Raw genomic sequence first — 20,567 nt, 5'->3', positions numbered from 1 at the left:
AATAACTGAACCGACATCAATAATTATTTGTTTAAAAACCTAATGTTGGTTAATCGCTCACGAATATCTAGCAGTTATGACAGATCAAGCTTGGTGTGTGAGGGGTTGTGACCATTTTAGTATACATGGCCTCATAGACAAGCAGCTGGTGACCACAAGCAAGACCATTAGAATGAAATATGGACAGAGTCCTTATAAAAACATGTTTTATGTATTACGATATGAAAGCGCAATTTACAGCAGTTTATTCATTGTTACATACACATAATGATGTTACATACACATAATATGATCTTAAAAACTAAGTAACCTTCAAGTGAAGACTTCTTGATTAATCTAATATTCATATTTTGATTTCACATAACTACAAGTCTATATTGCAGCTACCTGCAGTATTTCACTATCATTTAAAAAATGAAAAAGCAACATAATTTTGTCTTTTTGTAGACATGCCATATTCTCACATACAAAACATGATAGTTAATGTGAAAATAATTGAATAAAATGAAAAGTATTTGTGAACATTGAAATCCGCACTGTATATATGTGTCGGATCATTTATTTGTGGACGTTACTCTTCGTCTTGGTGGCTCAAATTAACAGAACATTTCAAAAGCAGAGCCTTGGAAACGTGCAGAAATCCCTCCACATACCATTGCTCAACCCCTTATGCAACACTTTCCAATGTGGACAGCTGAACAATAATTGTTGCACGTACAGAACAATACACCCTTAGTTTGGGATTATGAAGATTGTTCTCTGAAAGGAGTAGACTAAAGGTAGAGAATTCTGCTCTGCCTCTGAGCTGTGTGTCAAACAAAGTGGACTGATTCTACAGTGTCACTGAGTGGAGCAGTTTAAAAGATGGCAGAGTCTTCCTCTTGACAGGAGCCTGAGGTCAGCACCACGTTGTCCAGCCCAATCTCTCCCCGAACGCCATTCCCACGCTCAGCTTCAAAGATGATCTGCAGGATGAGAGCAAAGATGTTGAGGTGTTTTGGAAATTGGGACTTGTATAGTGTATCTTGTTTGCTTCGACAGTGGTCATATTGGCAAGTGTGGTGATTAAATGAACAACCTCTCTAAACATTGTGCTAGTAAATACAGGCAGTCATAGAACATACAGTGGATTGGTAAAGTATTCAGACCCCTTGACTTTTTCCACATTTTGTTACGTCACAGCCTTATTCTAAAATTTATTGAATTGTTTTTTCCCTCATCAATCTCACACAATACCCCATAGTGACAAAGCAGAAATATACAATCCAAAATATGCATACTCTTGGCATTCTCTCAACCAACTTAATGAGGAATGCTTTTCCAACAGTCTTGAAGGAGTTCCCACATATGCTGAGCACTTGTTGGATGCTTTTCCTTCACTCTGTGGTCCCAACTCATTTCAATTGGGTTGATGTTGGGTAATTGTTGAGTCCAGGTCATCTGATGCAGCACTCCATCCCTCTCCTTGGTCAAATAGCCCTTACACAGCCTGGAGGTGTGTTGGTTCATTGTCCTGTTGAAAAACGGATAGTCCCACTAAGCACAAACCAGATGGAATGGCGTATCGCTGCAGAATGCTGTGGTAGCCATGCTGGTTAAGTATGCCTTGAATTCTAAATCACAGAGTGTCACCACTAAAGCACCACCACACCATCACACCTTCTCCTCCATGCTCCATGGTGAGAACCACACACACAGAGATCATCTGTTCACCTTCTCTGCGTCTCTCAAAGACACGGCAGTTGGAACCAAAAATCTCAAATTTGGATTGTTCAGACCAAATAACAGATTTCCACTGGTCTAATGTCCATTGCTCATGTTTCTTGGCCCAAGCAAGTCTTCTTATTGGTGTCCTTTAGTAGTGGTTTCTTTGCAGCAATTCGACCACGAAGGCCTGATTCAATGCAGTATCCTCTGAACAGTTGATGTTGAGATGTGTCTGTTACTTGAACTCTGTGAAGCATTTATTTGGGCTGCAATCTGAGGTGCAGTTAACTCTAATGAACTTATCCTCTGCAGCAGAGGTAACTCTGAGTCTTCCTTTTCTGTGGTGGTCCTCATGAGAGCCAGTTTCATCATAGAGCTTGATGGTTTTCATGACATTTTCCAGATTGACAGACCTTCATGTCTTAAAGTAACAACAGGCTGTTGTTTCTCTTTGCTTATTTGAGCTGTTCTTGCCATAATATGGACTTAGCCCTATTTGGTAAAATACCATCTTCTGTATACCACCACTACCTTGTCACAACACAACTGATTGGCTCAAACTCATTAAGAAGGAAAGACATTCCACAAATTCACTTTTAACAAGGCACACCTGTTAATTGAAATGCATTCCAGGTGACTACCTCATGAAGCAGTTTTTATTTATTTATTTTTATTTACCCTTCATTTAACTAGGCAAGTTAGTTAAGAACAAATTTTTATTTACAAAGAATTCTCTGGTTGAGAGAATGCCAAGAGTGTGCAAAGCTGTCATCAAGGCAAAGGGTGGCTATTTTGAAGAATATCAAATATATATACACTTTTTTGGTTAGTACATGATTTTATGTGTTGGTTCATAGATTTGATGTCTTCCCTATTATTCTACAATCTTTAAAATAGTAAAAAAATAAAGAAAAAACATTGAATAAGTAGGATTGTCCAAACTTTTGACTGGTACTGTATGTAAAATAGGTATTGCTTTTAATTATTTTTAAATAAATTAGCAAAAATCCTAAAAATCGTCGTTAAGGGGTATTGGGTGTAGATGAGGAAAACAATTAAAGCAATCAATTTTAGAATATCGCTGTTTTTTTATTTTATTTAACCAGGCAAGTAAGTTAAGAACACATTCTTATTTTCAATGACGGCCTGGGAACAGTGGGTTAACTGCCTGTTCAGGGGCAGAACGACAGATTTGTACCTTGTCAGCTCAGGGGTTTGAACTCGCAACCTTCCGGTTACTAGTCCAACGCTCTAACCGCTAGGCTACGCTGCCACCCCTGTAATGTAAGAAGGGGTCTGAATACTTTCTGAATGCACTGTACCATTATCTGCTGACATTGTCAGCATTCTATATGTGTCCTTTATCACTCTAGGTGTTTGAATGGAATGGTAACTTACAGATTCCGGGGCCTGGTTCTTCCAGGCCACAGTGAGCAGTTCTGTCTGCCAGTCCTGGTCTTGGCTGCGGCTCTGCTCCCACACCGGGTAGGCATTGTTGTTCAGCAGCACTCGCAGCGAGCCCACCTGTTTTCCAGTGACGCGGTAGTTGAAGGTGAGGCAGAAGCTTCCCTGTTTGGCCCGGTCACTAAGGAGCAGCTTTAGCCTAGCCTGGTCCTTCTTCTCCCCCAGAAGACCTCTCATAGCCATGTAATACTCCATACCTGGGGGTTAGGGATCAGGGAGTGGACACAGGTTGATCAGTGATAGTCGTTAACGTATGACTAACAGCTATTTGGGAATGCATAGATTAAGCACAGCAAAGAGCCATTTCTGGAAGGTAGATTCAGATGATCATGTGGATAATAAATATATTTACCTTATCGGTCATTGTATAAACCTATATGCATTTACATGGCAAATATAGGAGGCAGAAATACTATTAATGCCCCATTAGCAGTATGATATGTACCGTTTTCATGGTAGGACACGCTCCAGTCGACGTTGTCGTCCTTGTCCTGCACCCACTCACAAGCACCCTGATCAAAGTTGCAGTCCATGAAGAACTCTGGAAGGCACAGTCAGATGTCAACGATTCACAGTAATTAGAAAGGTATTATTTCTTACCCACCTTATGTCAACAACTAAACCAAGGATTACCTTCCTGGGCTGGAGTTATTTCAATCTCTTTGACTTCTGTTGGAGGACCAAATACCGACTCAAAGTCCTCTGGATCTGCTTCGGGAAAGAGAGAACTCTTATAATATGGTCCATCAAAATATCAAGATAATGTAGTTCACTTCCACTGAAAGCACAAAAAGGCAAGACATAAGACAAGACATATTGAAACAGGATTTTAACCACCTTAATTAGTGTGTAGGTATAACCTTGTCTAAACAGTTATGAATGCTTAATATAGCTCTATCAAAACATGCCATTTCAGTTCCAAGCATTCTTCTGAAAATATGTGGTCCATGAAGACCATCCAGAAAAGATTTCCCATCATAAAACAAAAGCCAGTCAGGGAAGTGGAAGCCCGCAAGTGGAAGCCTGCCCTGTTGACATTTAGGATAATATAACTGAAGCATCTTAAAGCTCTCGCAACAAACGTCCCCCTTCACTGAGTTGCTCTAGACAACCAGATGTACAGAGGCTTTGCTAATTGAACCTGCCCAGCCAGAGAGGGTTGGGGTTTGAGGGGATTTGAGGAGCTGATGACAGACTCTCTCTGTCAGGGAGTCAGGTCTGTTTGCTCAACAGCTGTTCTGGGGGATGATAATAAAAGGCTCGGAGCCTCTGCACCCTCTGCAAGGAGAGCTGAGTGTATCCCAAGGCGCTCACATGGCGGCAGAGTGGAATTCCTCCATGGAGCTGATGAATGTCTTGGGGCTTGTCTCCTCTTGCTATTTGAGACATCCTGACGAAGGCTCAGGCTGCTGTCTCACTTGTTTCCTTAAAGAGATCAACATTAGCTGCGAAAGGCAGCCTTGTTACTGTCTCACTGAGAGGCATACCATCACGTGTGATCCTTTGCCCACACTAATCTTAAAATGAAGAGCCAATAATAATAATAATCCTAGCTATCTAAACCAGATAGCTACAGAGGCAACTTATGTGCATGTGTGTTTTATCCCAAGAGTTACAAGCTCCACTGTCTTTGATGCCATATGTTGTATCTGCACAAAAGGATCGATTTGGCATGAAAGGCATATTTCATTGATTTTATGCATCCTGGCCTCATTATACTCATCTCTATGCTACAGTGTCTCCTCAGCAGTGGACGGCTCATAATAATGGCTGGAACAGAGCGAATGGAATGGCATCAATACCTGTGTTTGATGTATTTGAAACCATTACACCCATTCCGCTCCAGCAATTAACACCAGCTCGTCCTCCCCAATTAAGATGCCCCCAATCTCCTGTGTTCCTCATGATATGCTGGGGTGGCAGGGTAGCCCAGTGGTTAGAGTGTTGGACTAGTAACCGCAAGGTTGCAAGTTCAAATCCACAAGGTACAAATCTCTTGTCATTGAAAATAATAATTTGTTCTTAACTGACTTGCCAAGTTAAATACATTTAAAAAAGATATATTTCTTTCCCACAAGTCAAATTAAATGACCTTCTCTCAAGGGTTTCTACTTGCTTTTCAACTTTCAGTTTCAGCCCATGGCCAGAGAAGGTTAGAGAAGTTATTCTGTTTGCCAGTTTGACTGATGGCCTCAGTGCCTCCACCTCTTTCCCAGGCTTGGCTGTGTGGGATTGTCACACCGGTATTCAGCACAGCTGTTTTTCTGGCCTTAGTTTCCTTTCAATGGTCAATGGCAAATGGCAGGGGTGAAACAGAATACTCTTTCAAACACTACGACCAGATGTAGTTTATTACAGCAACCAACATGCGTAGAGCATGTACTGAACTATACGCAGCATTTAACACACAGCATTTAACCAGTGGTGGAAAAAGTACCAAGTTTTCATTCTTGAGTGAAAGTATAGATACCTTTATAGAAAGTTACTCAAGTGTCAGCCAGTAAAATACTACTTGAGTAAAAGTCTAAATGTATTCAGTTTTAAATATACTGAAGTATCTAAAGTAAATGTAATTGCTAAAATATACTTAAGTATCAAAGGTAAAAATGTAAATCAATTACAATTCCTTATATTAAGTTAAGCAGATTGCTTAATACCATTTTCATGTTTTTAGAATTTATGGATAGTCAGGGGAACACTTATTTACAAAATACTAATTTGTGTTTAGTGAGTCTGCCAAGCCAGAGGCAGTAGGGTTGACCATGTGTTATCTTGATAAGTGCGTGAATATTTTCATTTTCCTGTGCTGCGAAGCTTTCAAAATAAATATAAATACCCCCAAAAAACCTAAGTAGTACTTTAAAGTATTTTTACTTAAGTCTTTACACTAATGCATTTAACAGTAACTTAGTTAAACTCCATGGTTGAATATATTCACTCTCTGCTACATCTTATTTTGGGTTGGAGGTAACACATAACACTGGAAGAGCTCTTCTAGCGTAAGCTAATGTGTTGTTGTCTTGTCTTCCAACCACATTGGCTATTTATACCTCACAGGATGTGTTGTATTTACAACATGTGAATCTAATATGTGAAAGAGGCCATTCTCTGCTTAACAGGGTTGGGCTCAATTAAACATTTTGGATTTGACTCCCATTCAACTCATGAGTTGAAATTCAAATTTAATTGGACATACCCCACAGGATGTAGAATTAGAGTTTGAGTGACAGGAAGTAGAATTTAAGTCAGTGCATTTCAAAGAAATTCCACTCAGCCATAGAACATGACCCTTAAACTGAATCTGACAGGTCACATTGCCAGATACCAAAGAATATATCACATTTCTCTAAAATCAATGTTCATATACTACTTTAACTTTAGTGCTCAGAATAGCCATTTTATTTCCACCAACCATTGCATTTATTTGACTTCTTTTTAAAGTAATCTTGAGGGAAATGTTGTATTTCCCTCAAATTTAACATAATTTAAGTGATTAATGAAATATAATTACTTAGAATATTTGCATACAGGTTTTGTTATGTTTTCCTTGAACATTCATTTCAACAGTTTCCCCAAAAATGATATGCATGTATATAACGACATGCTTAATGATTTACAGTATGTAGAATATTTATATTTGTATAGACTACACCTATATACAGAATAGAAGAGGGATTGGAATTTTATTGAATTTCACTGAATTAAATTAGATTTATTTTAGTTCAAAATGTACTACTTCAATTCAAATTCAAGAATTGAACTAGAATTTGAGGCATTCTCAATTTAATTTGAGCCCAACCCTGCTGCTTACTGAGAATTAGCTTTTCAATCTAAGCCATAGACCTACTCAGTCCCCAGAACATGAAGCAACAGGCTGAATCCTGACACACACACTCAGGTCCGGGGCTTAGAACTGACCTTTTATTGTGGAATGGTAATCCTCAAGCTTACACTGCTTGACATCACATTGCAGCTTTGACATGTATTAAACAAGGTTAGAGTCAGAAGGGACTCAATCCATACGTTTAATCCAGCTAACCGTGGATCTTTAAAGGAATCCAAAGCGCTCCCCAGTCCTTGCTGTCTCTGAATAAAACTGTCAAGTGACAGTGACTCCTATAGATCAAAATAGAAGCTCAGATGATTTTTATACATAGTTTCCTAGACATGTGTGCATGCATATGTGTGTATATCAAGTAGAACTGTGTTTGATAAGCGATATAGATTTTATTGTATACCTCAGGTTTACGTCAAAGACACCTAATAAATAGTACCCTTCATTTTAACAACGGCGATGAGTTTAACTCCCTGGCTGTTGACAAGAGATAGATAAGACTTGAGAAAAACCTGAGGCCAGCCGGCCAGAGAAATGTAGAGTCAGGTTTGGAAGAAACCTGAGGCCAGCCAGCCAGAGAAATGTAGAGTCAGGTTTGGAAGAAACCTGAGGCCAGCCGGCCAGAGAAATGTAGAGTCAGGTTTGGAAGAAACCTGAGGCCAGCCGGCCAGAGAAATGTAGAGTCAGGTTTGGAAGGGGGGGCTGTAATTAGGCCAGACCTTAGACTCCATAAATTCCCCCCGTCTTGAGACATCTGTAAAAGATGCCCAGAGAGGATATGCTGTGGGTCTCTGTGAAGGCATGGGGGTAGCTAATAGAAAGAGTAGACAGATGGGCAGCAGGGTCATAGGGTCGTTGTAGGCTACACTAACCCTCACAGAACAGAGCATAGAGCAAAAACCCTATGATCTAACCTAACTTTGACTGGTAGAGATGTGTTTGAGAGCATCCTGTTTAGTGTTCTATGCGGCCATAGAACATGTGTAACCCTAAATATAACTGAGTGAAAAGAAGAGTATACATCACAATGTTCTTGCCATTCCTATTTAGGTGACGCAACTGGGGGACAGTGCTTCTGAGTAACTATGAGTGCTTACATACCACCACAGCAGTAATGGTGTGTGAAAATCCATATAATCAGTGTTTGTGTAATCAGATTTGGGACCACCCACGATGGAAATAAATAGGGGGATTAGTGGGGAGGAGTTAGGGAAATGAAGCTTACTGAAAACATCTCCTCTTGGATTGAGTTGGTTGTCCACATCTGCCTCCTCTTCCTCCTCCCCTACATTAGTGAAGTCCACCTGGCCCACCTTCTCTGAGCCACCGATGTAGGTCTCGCCATCGTAGTCGAAGGGCTGCATGCGTATCTGAGGGGGGACGGTCACCTGGGGCTCGGGGATGACGTTCTTGATCTGCTCGTTGTCCAGCTTTCCTGGCAGTCTGGGCCTCACTGGGGAGTCTGGGATAGCTGCAGGAAGAAGAACCAGGTCAGACCTCTGGAACTACAATCACAGGTGGAATCTGATGCAGTTATAACAGAGTTTAGGCATAAATCCTGTGTTTATACAGCCATTATAGTTTATAAAGCCAATATAGTTTGTTAAGCCAAAACATGTCAGAGAGTATGTCATGGGAATTTTTCTTAATGACTTGCCTTGTTGTCTTTATATAATATTTTTAATTTTTTTTTATTGGCCCACCCACCAATGAATGGACAAAAATAAATTTTGTTTTTACATCTTTTAATGAATTATTCCTCTATTGATTCTCTCTCTTTGCAGCTAAATCTGCAGAGCTGAGATGGTTGTATTCCCCTTACACATAACATTCTGTTATTGGCAAGAATTTTGTATAATAATTTAAATGGAAAAACTCTTAAGTTTTGAATCAAGCGTTGTTTTGAATTTAAATTCATAAACCATGTGATATGGAATCGGCACATCGAAATATGCAACCTCTATGGCACTGATGTCAACATTTTGGTCCGTAAATGAAACTGGTTTATTTTTCTATTCATGACAATTTTTGTGTGCCAATGTTTGTCTTTAATAAAGGGCAGACAAACAAGTTCCCCTTCCACTAAACCTTCTCAATTTCTGCTGTAATGCTGCAATCAGTTGGTTGTAAGTTTGGATAGAACAAACATGTCCATATATTTTTGTTAGCTGCACATGTGACATAACTCCACTTTTCCTATTCATAATATAATTTACAAAGATCATTTAAAAAAGGCGATATTTTGAAAAAGGTTCCATTTTCAGGCCATTCTTACCAAGGGGTGAGCCATTCTTACCAAGGGGTGAGCCATTCTTACCAAGGGGTGAGCCATTCTTACCAAGGGGTGAGCCATTCTTACCAAGGGGTGAGCCATTCTTACCAAGGGGTGAGCCATTCTTACCAAGGGGTGAGCCATTCTTACCAAGGGGTGAGCCATTCTTACTAATCTCCTGCAGAACCAGTTCAGGTGTATGTATAACTTTTTTTTCTGACATGCTTTAAGTGAGGTTTAATGCTGTAATATTGAATCATTTTAACCCCCCAAAACTCATATTCATTATATACATAAGCATGTTTAAGTATTGTTTTTGCTCGCATAATTTAAAAAACCAATAGCTCGGCGTAACCCTAAGTAAATTGGTAAGCTGGGATATGACTAAAGAATTAATTAGACTTACCTTGTTCATTGAAATACATGTGTTTATTTTGTGTAAACATGTTGTCATAGACATGAAAGATGAGCACATAGAGTAGGACAACAGACAGGAATATCACACTCCATGCATGGGAAGCATGACAGCCAGCTTCAGCCATATACTGTATGTACTTGCAAAATCTAAAATGGTTTCATGCTGACTTCTACATGGCAGATGAAGCTGTGTGTGGTGCGGATAGGATGTAGCCAGCCTTGAGCCATGAGAGAGGGAAGGAAGGGGGAGTTCACAAAGCAACAGTGGTAGGTAGGAGGGGGTGGGGGACGCTGCAGGGCGAGGTGCGAACAGAGGAAGTGGAAAGCCTTGTTGCATTCCATACACATCTCACCATTGAGGAAATTATCATCTGCACTGCCTTTGTCTCCCTGGTCCCACGAGCTTTGATAAAAGGGTTTGACTACAAAAACATAAAGGAATCTTTGTTTACACAAAGCCATGGCGCACCTATCATGTCACCTAGGCTACATCAGCTAGTGCCAACTGCCTGGTTCAGAGAGTGCACTGTGGCCCGACAGACAGACAGACAGACAGACAGACAGACAGACAGACAGACAGACAGACAGACAGACAGACAGACAGACAGACAGACAGACAGACAGACAGACAGACAGACAGACAGACAGACAGACAGACAGACAGACAGACAGACAGACAGACAGACAGACAGACAGACAGACAGACAGACAGACAGACAGACAGACAGACAGACAGACAGACAGACAGACAGACAGACAGACAGACAGACAGACAGACAGACAGACAGACAGACAGACAGACAGACAGACAGACAGACATGCCTCTCCTTTCCTCTGTCCTTCAGATGGCTGGGTTCGGTAGAACAGCAGATATTTACACAGGTGTAATTTGAATCAGGGGCTCTCCCTGAGTAACATCTGTAGAGTGCAGGGGTTGTCTGAAAACAGGAAACTGGCTTTGGCAGTGCTGATGTTTTAAGAGCACAGTTAAAATATGCTATAGTGAAATAACTGTCAGAGACTTTTCACTCTTGTATCGGATATAAAAGCTGAATATACTGTTGAAGTCGGAAGTTTACATACCCACCCACCATGTTGAAGGCATTAAAACACATTTTTCAACCATTCCACAAATTTCTTGTTAACAAACTATAGTTTTGGCAAGTCGGTTAGGCTACTTTGTTCATGACACAAGTTATTTTTCCAACAATTGTTTACAGACAGATTATTTCCCTTATAAGATTATTTCACTTATAAGATTATTTCACGCTCAGCAAGGAAGAAGCCACTGCTCCAAAGCCGCCATAAAAAAGCCAGACGACAATTTGCAACTGCACACGGAGAAATGTCCTCTGGTCTGATGGAACAGAAATAGAACTGTTCGGCCATAATGACCATCATTTTGTTTGAAGGAAAAGGGGGATGCTTGCAACCCAAAGAACACCATCTCAACCGTGAACAACGGGGGTGGCAGCATCATGTTGTGCTTTGCTGCAGGAGGGACTGGTGCACTTCACAAAATAGATAGCAATCATGAGGGATTAAAATTATGTGGATACATTGAAGCAACATCAAGACATCAGTCAGAAAGTTAAAGCTTGGTCGCAAATGGGTCTTCCAAATGGACAATGACCCCAAGCATACTTCCAAAGTGGCTTAATGACAACAAAGTCAAGGTATTGGAGTGGCCATCACAAAGCCCTGACCTCAATCCCATTGAAAATGTGTGGGCAGAACTGAGAAAGCGTGTGTGACTCAGTTACACCAGCTCTGTTAGGAGGAATGGGCCAAAATTCACCCAATTTATTGTGGGAAGCTTGTGGAAGGCTACCGGAAACGTTTGACCCAAGTTAAACAATTTAAAAGGCAATGCTACCAAATACTAATTGAGTGTATGTAAACTTCTGACCCACTGGGAATGTGACGAAAGAAATTAAAGCTTAAATAAATCTCTCTTCTATTACTCTGACATCTCTTCTATTATTCTGACATTTCACATTCTTAAAATAAAGTGGTGATCCTAACTGATCCAAGACGGATTTTTTTAAAGGATTTAATGTCAGGAGTTTTGAAAAACTGAGTTTAAATGTATTTGGCTAAGGTGTATGTAAACCTCCGATTGTGGCCCCCTTGCACATCCACAACTTTTCTATCAAATGGTTTTTACTCTAAGAATGTTCTGATGATTGATGAATAGTAAATCTGTTCAGGTCTCACCAGAGCATTCGAAGCCACTGCCACGGAAGCCTTGCTTGCACTTGCACTTGTAGGATCCCTGAGTGTTCAGACAGACTGCATGGTGGCTGCACTTGTGTGTGTTCGCCGCACACTCATCATTGTCTGAAAAATACATTTACTGATCTGATATCTCCTCACAGATTGTTTTAAAGTAAATTGTTGCATGTGAAATGATTGTATACCTTACCTACACAGTCATATTTCCCACTAACATATGTCAGATCGTAGCCATTCTGGCACTTGCAGTAGTAGCTACCAAATGTGTTGACACACTGTCTGTTGTATGGGCACAGGTTCATCCCAGTTACACATTCATCAATATCTAGGCATAAGGAAGGAAGGGAGGAAGACAGACAGATTTGAATAAACATGGAATGACCAGGTTCTGTTTTCTACATTGAAGCATAGGGTTAAATATTTGGATCAATGTCAACCATCCCTGACTGACACTTTAGTTTAGCACCACAATGGGACAATGGCTCCCAATCCACACAAGTAGTTTTGTGGGAGGAAACACTACCCCATTTTGTCCAACCGGCTGCTACAGATGATTAAGTTCTTATGTGAGAAGCCTTGAGATGGAGCAGGAATGTGAAACCACATAATGGAGGCTTCACAGAGCTTTACAAAGCTCCAACATGTTGACCCCTTCTGATTGTGTTCAGTAGCTGCTAATCTATGAGGTGGAGTGGTCCAGTGAGAACCAGCATGAACTCCTCATAAAGTGATATACTGTAGTGTCAGGGTTGGTTGTCCAAGGTGGTGGTACTCACCCACGCAGGTCCTCTCGTCCGGCCCCAGCTGCAGACCTGCAGACGGGCAGAGACAACGGATCTCCCCCTGTACCTCCTCACAGCCATACTGACAGTGGGCCAGGGAGCACGTCCTGGAGTCTACACACACACACACACACACACACACACACACACACACACACACACACACACACACACACACACACACACACACACACACACACACACACACACACAGAGAAAAGAGAACTTCTTAAACAGTACTGGTACAATATAAAACTAACACCATTTTTTGAGTGAATAGAAGCAGGTAAAGTAGGGGTTACAGTGCCCACTCACTGGTACAGGAGCCATCAGGCATTAGGGTGTAGCCGTTGAGGCAGTAGCACATGTAGCTGCCATGGGTGTTCATGCAGCGATGCTCACAGGGACGGGGCTTCAGGCCACACTCATTCAGATCTGGACAGAGACAGACAGTCGTCCTCAGTTATGTACTTCAGGGATATTTATGGCCATACTATATTAGTTTGTAATCAGAAATAATGCACCTGTGGCTTCTATAAGTCTATGTTGGCTTTACCAGAGACATCAAACTTGAATATTGTCCCATGGACATCATATCTTACGTGGTCCCAGGGGTAACATATTGAATACATTTTAGGTTTCTCCAGATTAAGTATTCTATATAGCAGAAAATGAATAGTTTGGTATTGAAATATTGAGGCATCTTTAAAAGGTATCAACAGGATGATCAAGGGATTTACAGTGCCTTGCGAAAGTATTCACCCACCTTGACATTTTCCTATTTTGTTGCCTTACAACCTGGAATTAAAATATATATTTTTGGGGGGGGTTTGTATCATTTGATTTACACAACATTCCTACCACTTTGAAGAAGTAAAATATTTTTGTGAAACAAACAAGAAATAACACCAAAAAAACGTGAGCGTGCATAACTATTCACCCCCCGTTTTTTATATAACCCAACCCTGATCTGTACTTCTCCACAACTTTTTGCTTGGTTGTGCCCCTTGCTTAATGGTGTTGCAGACTCTGGGGCCTTTCGGAACAGGTGTATATCTACCGAGATCATGTGACAGATCATGTGACACTTAGATTTGACACAGGTGGCCTTTATTTAATTAATTATATGACTTCTGAAGGTAATTGGTTGCACCAGATCTTATTTAGAGGCTTTATAGCACATATGCACGCACCACTTTTCAGTTTTTTAAACAAGTTATATTTTTAATTTCACTTCTCCAATTTGGACTAGTTTGTGTATGTCCATTACATTACATAAAAAATAAAAAGTACAGTTTGTAATGCAACAAAATAGGAAAAATGCCAAGGGGGGTGAATACTTTTGCAAGGCACTGTATCAGGGGCTTGTGAAGTAGAGAGGGATAACTACAGAGACAGGCTACAAATCTGAGCTGCAAGTTGATCTCCATAAAGAGACCACTTTGGCTCACATTTCTCTGACCTTTGACCCTCATTCTATTGACTCTAGTTACCCCACTGACCTTGATTGCACGTCTTTCCGGTGTATCCCTGGTAACACTTGCATTTGTTGGGGCCAACACACTCTCCGTGCTTGCAGCCATGTTCACACTGAGCTGGTAAAGCATTCAAGGAGAGAAATACCACCAGCGGCAATAAGAGAAGTTATGCAGGTTCACTGAGGTTCAAACATGCCAGTTTTACTATCCCAGAGGTAATTTAGTCCATATTTCTTCTGGTGCAAGAAAATACCCAGCCACAAAGAATAACACATGTGAAAACCCATTATTGTGGAGAACAATTTGAGTTCTTAAACTTGAGGTTTCCATTCTTTGAATATCTATTTACAGTATACAATATTTTCATTCAATGAAACAAAGAAAAAGTTAAATTGATGAGCAGAGCTATACAAATACATTTCCATTCACCATACAAACAAGCAACATGACAAGGTCAAATACAGTACATTTTGACTAAACGTAATCACAGCTTGTTGTGTTGAGATGCTTACCTTCACATTGTCCTTTGCTGTTCTTTTTCCAGCCATAGCAACACTCTAGTCTCCTGCCAAAGCGACATACACCTGGTTGGCCACCGGCGGGGACTTGTCTGCGGTGCCTGTGCACATAAAGGACAGGGGAAATAGGTGATACACAGCTCTACCCTGTTAGATCTTTGGTTCCATTCCTTGAGGGCCAGTTGAATCATGATCATAACTTGATAATGGATTGCAGAATAAAAACAAATACCCAAATAAACACAACTTGCAGTAAATATGCATGAAATAGAGAAGAGAATTGGATCACTAAATTAGTGTACCCCCCCCCCACCAAAGACAAAACAACCCTAAACAGGTACTCCAAAGCACCCCAAACAACCCCAGGTGCTCCAAAATAAACCAAGCAACCCCAAACAACCCCAAACAGGTACCTGAAAGTACCACTAACTTTTATAGATCTGACCCAGGAGAATGCAGTGAAAAGTAGTGAATATATAGGTGGGAATCAGATTGTTGCGAGAATTTAAGCGTAAATGCATATTTTTTACATTATTTACAGTATACATATTATCTTTGACAGATTCCCTGAGGCTCAAATGTTGATCAATAAGGCTTTTTTTCATTTCAAGTGCATTGTCCAATAAAATATAATGCACAGGCTTCATCCAGACAATGCTTGCCTTATTTATTTTTAAAAGCTTAGATAAGGTGCCACACATGGCCCCCCCAGGGGTGTGTGTTTAGTCCCCATCTGTACCCCCTGTTCAGACACGACTGTGTGACCACGTAGACTCGAACACCATCATCAGGTTTACTGACGACATGGCGGTGGTAAGCCTGATCACTCACCATTAGACAGCCTACAGGGAGAGGGTCAGTAACCTGGCAATGTACCTAAGATACCTTTTTGTGGTACTTTTGGGTACCTGTTTGTTTTTTTGGGGTGGGGTACAGGTTTTTGGGGTACAGGTTTGGGGTCCTTTGGGTTACATGTTTGGGTTGTTTGGCATACTTTGGGGTACCTGTTTGGAGTTGATTTTGGTTACTTTGGGCAGGGTTTTAGTCACTAAACCTCGAGTCAGAGTTGAGTCCCAAGTCCATTGTGCTCGAGTCCGAATCGAGTCATGAGTCCCTATGGCTAAATCCGAGTCGAGTCCAAGTCAGAGTCAAAAATGGTGGAGTCACGAGTTGGGGTACTTTGTGGTAGCTGTTTGGGGTTGATTGGGGTGATTAGTACAGTGCATTGTAAAAGTATTCATCCCACTTCGCGTTTTTCCAATTTTCTTGCATTACAACCTGTAATTTTTATGCATTTCTATTTGGATTTCATGTAATGGACATACACAAAATAGTCCAAATATATAAAATATATAACTTGTTTCAAAAAATTCAAAAAAATAAAAACAGAAAGTGGTGCGCGTATATGTATTCACCCACTTTGCCATGAAGCCCTTAAATAAGATCTGGTGCAACCAATTACCTTCAGAAGTCACATAATTAATTAAATAAAGTCCACCTGTGTGCAATTTAAGTGTCACATGATCTCAGTAGATATACACCTGCTTCTGAAAGGCCCCAGAGTCTGCAACACCACTAAGCAAGGGGCACCACCAAGGAGCTCTCCAAACAGGTCAGGGACAAAGTTGTGGCGAAGTACAGATCAGGGTTGGGTTATAAAAAAATATCAGAAACTTTCAACATCCCACGAAGCATCATTAAATCCGTTATTAAAAAATAGAAAGAAAATGGCACCATAACAAACCTGCCAAGAGAGGGCCTCCCACCAAAACTCACAGACAAAGCAAGGAGGGCATTAATCCGAGGCAACAAAGAGACCAGAGATAACCCTGAAAGAGCTGCAAAGCTCCACAGCGGAAATTGGAGTATCTGTCCGTAGGACCAATTTTAGCCGTACACTCCACAGAGCTGGGCTTTATGGAAGAGTGGCCAGACAAAAGCCATTGCTTAAGGAAAAAAATAAGCAAACACGTTTGGTGTTCGCCAAAAGGCATGTGGGAGACTGCCCAAACATATGGAAGAGGGTACTCTGGTCAGATGAAACTAAAATTGAGCTTTTTTGCTTAAAAAAGAAAACCCAACACCTCAAGACCACCATAGTGGCAGTATCATGATGTGGGGATGTTTTTCCATTGGCAGGGACTAGGAACCTGGTCAGAGTTGAAGGAGGGCACTAAATACAGGAAATTCTTGAGGGAAACCTGTTTCAGTGTTCCAGAGATTTGAGACTGGGATGGAGGTTCACCTTCCAGCAGGAAAATGAAGCTAAGAATAATGCTAAAGCAACACTTGAGTGGTTTAAGGGGAAACATTTAAATGTCTTGGAATGGCCTAGTCAAAACCCAGACCTCAATCCAATTGAGAATCTGTGGTATGACTTAAGTATTGCTGTACGCCAGCGGAACCCATCCAACTTGAAGGAGCTGGAGTAGTTTTGCTTTGAAGAATGGGCAACAATCCCAGTGGCTAGATGTGCCAAGCTTATAGAGACATATAGAGACTTGCAGCTGTAATTGCTGCAAAAAAAGGTGTTCCTGCAAAGTATTGACTTTGGGGGGGGGTGAAAAGTTTTGCATGCTCAAGTTCTGTTTTTTTGTCTTATTTCTTGTTTGTTTCACAATAAAAATATTTGCATCTTCAAAGTGGTAGGCATGTTGTGTAAATCAAATTATTCAACCCCCCCCAAAAAATATATTTTAATTCCCGGTCGTAAGGCAACAAAATCGGGAAATGCCAAGGGGGGTGAATACTTTCGCAAGCCACTGTAGGACACATTCCCCGGCTACTTTTTGGTGACATTTGACTTCAACATGTAGTCTAATATAGGCATCACAAATGCATCTTTGCAGACACCCCAGCTAATTGTGGCCCTAATAGCACCGTGGCAGTGGTTTGGAAAACTAACAGGCCAAATCAAATCTCCCCCGGCTCCCTCCTATAGGAAGAAAAAGGGGGCTCTCTATGGAGAGCAGACAGGATGTAGGTTACAGTTTGGAAAAGAGCATGTTATACTCTCTACTTACACTTAATCAGTCACTCCTTAAAGTCCTTACAGAGTTTCATGAATAACTCAAGCAGGAACATATTCCCTCCATTTTCATGACCCTCATCTGATTACACTTAAAGTGACCGTCATCAAGTCAGCACTTTGGAAATGAATGATATGCATAGTGATTGAATTGCACATATATTTTTACTGTAAATTAAATTGGGATGGGATGTCAATCTGCTGCTTCCCCTGTCATTGCTGGAAGTGCAAGGATCATAAAATAACTTTGACTTTTGAAGCACACACCTGGCTGGGGAAACCTTTTGATCTGAGGAGCCTTCTAACCTCTAGCCCAGTGCCAAACTCAAATGGCCCAGATATTTGGCATTCTGGCGTTCCCCTCATGGCTTCCTAAAAGCAGCCCTGGCTCAAGGGGACTGGAAGAATCTGAGACCTGGTAGAAAACAACCAGAATAGCCTACAGGAGGAGAGGGCTAGGGGCCCCTAAGTGTGACAGGTGTCCTTCGGTGATTAACAGTGCCATGAGCAACATTTAGCTGACACAGCCCCCATACCTAACATAGTCCCTGGCCAAGGCGCAGAGTGAGTGCATGCATTGCACCAAAACACCACTTTTCCATTATTACATATTGAAACCAACTGACATGCCTGTGATTGTCATTAGCTAAACTGAGTAACCCTGGATAAAAGTGGCTGCTAAATTACTAAAATGAGCATGTCACATTCAGGGCTTGAACCACCCAGTTTATAATACTGTATAAGTAATGGAATATAATGCATTTACAACACTTAAAACACACAGCTGTGTCTGCTAGTAGCTGCTAGGAGTGTTAGCTAGGGATGTGACAATTGCTTTTGCAGTGCTGTTCCCTTGACCCTGCAGTGGAATGTCCATACTGAACGCTCTACTATCCAGATGAAGCATACCAATAAACACTGAGCTTTACACCTGCTGCAGGCATCAGAGTGAACAGATACAATGACAGCAGCATGAACTATATTATACTGTATGAACATTTATATCTCTCTGACAATCGTTTCCTACAGCAGCACATAGGATTGATTGATTGCTCACTTACCTGTTGGCGCCTGCACTTCCAGAGGAAACACAGAACAGGACGAAGAGTGCACCGATCCAGCTGAGAGTCTGCATGTTTTTCACAGGGTACAGCTCACGTTCTCTCACTATCTCTCTCTGTGTTTCTCACAGAAGCTCTCACTCACTCTGTTTCTTGCTCGGTGGTGCTCTGCTCCTCCCAAGGGCTTGCTATTGCTCCATGCACTAACACAGGGGTCCCAGCCCAAGTCCCAATTGAGTCTAGTGTTTCCCCACCACACACACACTCCCCTCTAGTAAGTAGACTTTTCTCTCTCTCTCTATTCCTCTCTCACTCTTTTTCACTCTCCTGATAGAAGCCTCTGTGATATGTATCCTCCTCTTCCTTCTCTCTTCTCCCTCTCTCTCTGATTCCTCTTCTACCACTCTCTCTCTCCCACTCTCTCCCCTACACTCTTTCTTTCTCTCTCTCTGCTGAAATTCCAGAGGTAGGTTTTCATTACAATGAGTGACACTGGGGTGTGAGCATGGTAAGGAGTCTGGAGTGATAGAGGGAACGGGAAAAGGAGTGGAAGGGGGTCAGCCTGTAAGTTGGAGGGTGCACCAGACATCTATACTGGTAAACCCAATCCAGGGACATATGATTGATGATAGTTTTCCTGCAATATTTCACCAGCAGGGACAGATATGTGATCACCTTTGCGACTATACTTGAAGTACATAAGGAAGTGTAGTATTAAATACCAGATATATGTACAGGAGGTCTGTGAACTTCACCTATATACTTGCCCTGGCCTGGTGTTAAAAACAGTGTTTATCTTTTGCTTCATGATGATACAATTCCTATCTTGCATGTTTCATCGATCTTGGCTCTTGATGCCATGCCTTGCTCTGACATTGTCCTGGTTGCAAATTAGCTGGATCTCCTGTGTTAATTGCAGGGCCCAATCGTGACCAGGCCTGTTATTAGGAGCTGCACGGTCCTTTGATGTCCTGCTCATGACCAGCACCCATAAAGCCCTACTCTCACACATGCTAATACCAAGTTCAAGCGAAGCTAATCTCAAGTCATGAAAGCCCTTAATGAGTTAGCATACTTTCAAAGTGAACTCTAACATCTGGTCTAGATTGGGCTATTCCCCCAGTATACACAACAGACAATAGTGTTGTGGGAATGTTTGGGTGTCAGGTTTTGCTTTAAATTCAGTGAAACATGGCAATGTGCTATTACCCTTTCCTATTGGATGTCTATGATCCAATTGCTTAAGTTTACAAGGACTTTTGCAACATATTTGGGGTTTAGATTAAATACTGTATGTCTGAACTTGTTAATAAGTTGCCTTTGATACTTCTCAGTGCTCTTTCAAAATTTCAATAAAAACTACACACTCTTAGAAAAAAGGTGTTTTCTAGAACCTAAAAGGGTTATTCAGTTGTCCCTCTAGGAGAACCCTTTGGGGTTCCAGGTAGAACCCTTTTCACAGAGGGTTCTACATGGAACCCAAAAGGGTTCTACTTGGGTAACCCTTTTTTCTTAAAGTGCATTATCACTATTACATCTGCATTCCCCTCCGTTTTTTTCCCTCTCAACTTATGATTTATGGAGAGTGACATTTTATGTTTGAAAGCTTTGTGCGGTATTCCCATATTACGGAACCACACCTTCAAAAGAGTCGGACTACCTCCAAGCTTTCAAACAATGATTTGAGGCACAATAGAAATTGCTTTCACATGAGGAGAAGAAAGCCTTTTCACAGTCAGGTAGTGTAGTTAAAATACGACCCTGTGATTT

At 41.2% G+C, this 20,567-nt stretch overlaps 1 protein-coding gene across 3 annotated transcripts; it reads right to left on the bottom strand.

The window, feature by feature from the left end:
• Positions 1–222: 222 nt before the first annotated feature.
• Positions 223–19,219, bottom strand: egfl6 (EGF-like-domain, multiple 6). 3 transcript variants are annotated; one of them, XM_046362389.1, is made up of 13 exons: positions 18,798–19,219; positions 14,703–14,809; positions 14,215–14,307; positions 13,028–13,147; positions 12,707–12,826; positions 12,121–12,255; positions 11,913–12,035; positions 10,049–10,117; positions 8,232–8,477; positions 3,805–3,882; positions 3,617–3,712; positions 3,106–3,368; positions 223–965 (listed from the first exon to the last, which is right to left on the bottom strand). In XM_046362389.1, the coding sequence occupies exons 1-13, from the start codon at positions 18,869–18,871 to the stop codon at positions 858–860; spliced, it is 1,632 nt and encodes a 543-aa protein (XP_046218345.1). In that variant the 5' UTR covers positions 18,872–19,219; the 3' UTR covers positions 223–857. The 3 variants fall into 3 exon arrangements, with proteins under 3 accessions (XP_046218345.1, XP_046218354.1, XP_046218363.1); XM_046362398.1 differs by having other exon boundaries at positions 3,805–3,879; positions 18,798–19,218; XM_046362407.1 differs by lacking the exon at positions 10,049–10,117.
• Between the last annotated feature and the right edge of the window lie 1,348 nt (positions 19,220–20,567).

The sequence above is a fragment of the Oncorhynchus gorbuscha genome, linkage group LG01, assembly GCF_021184085.1.
Source record: "Oncorhynchus gorbuscha isolate QuinsamMale2020 ecotype Even-year linkage group LG01, OgorEven_v1.0, whole genome shotgun sequence".
In the NCBI taxonomy this organism is placed as follows: Eukaryota; Metazoa; Chordata; class Actinopteri; order Salmoniformes; family Salmonidae; genus Oncorhynchus; species Oncorhynchus gorbuscha.
The sequence above is the reverse complement of the archived record's forward strand: the minus strand, read 5'-3'. Positions and strand labels throughout refer to the sequence as shown.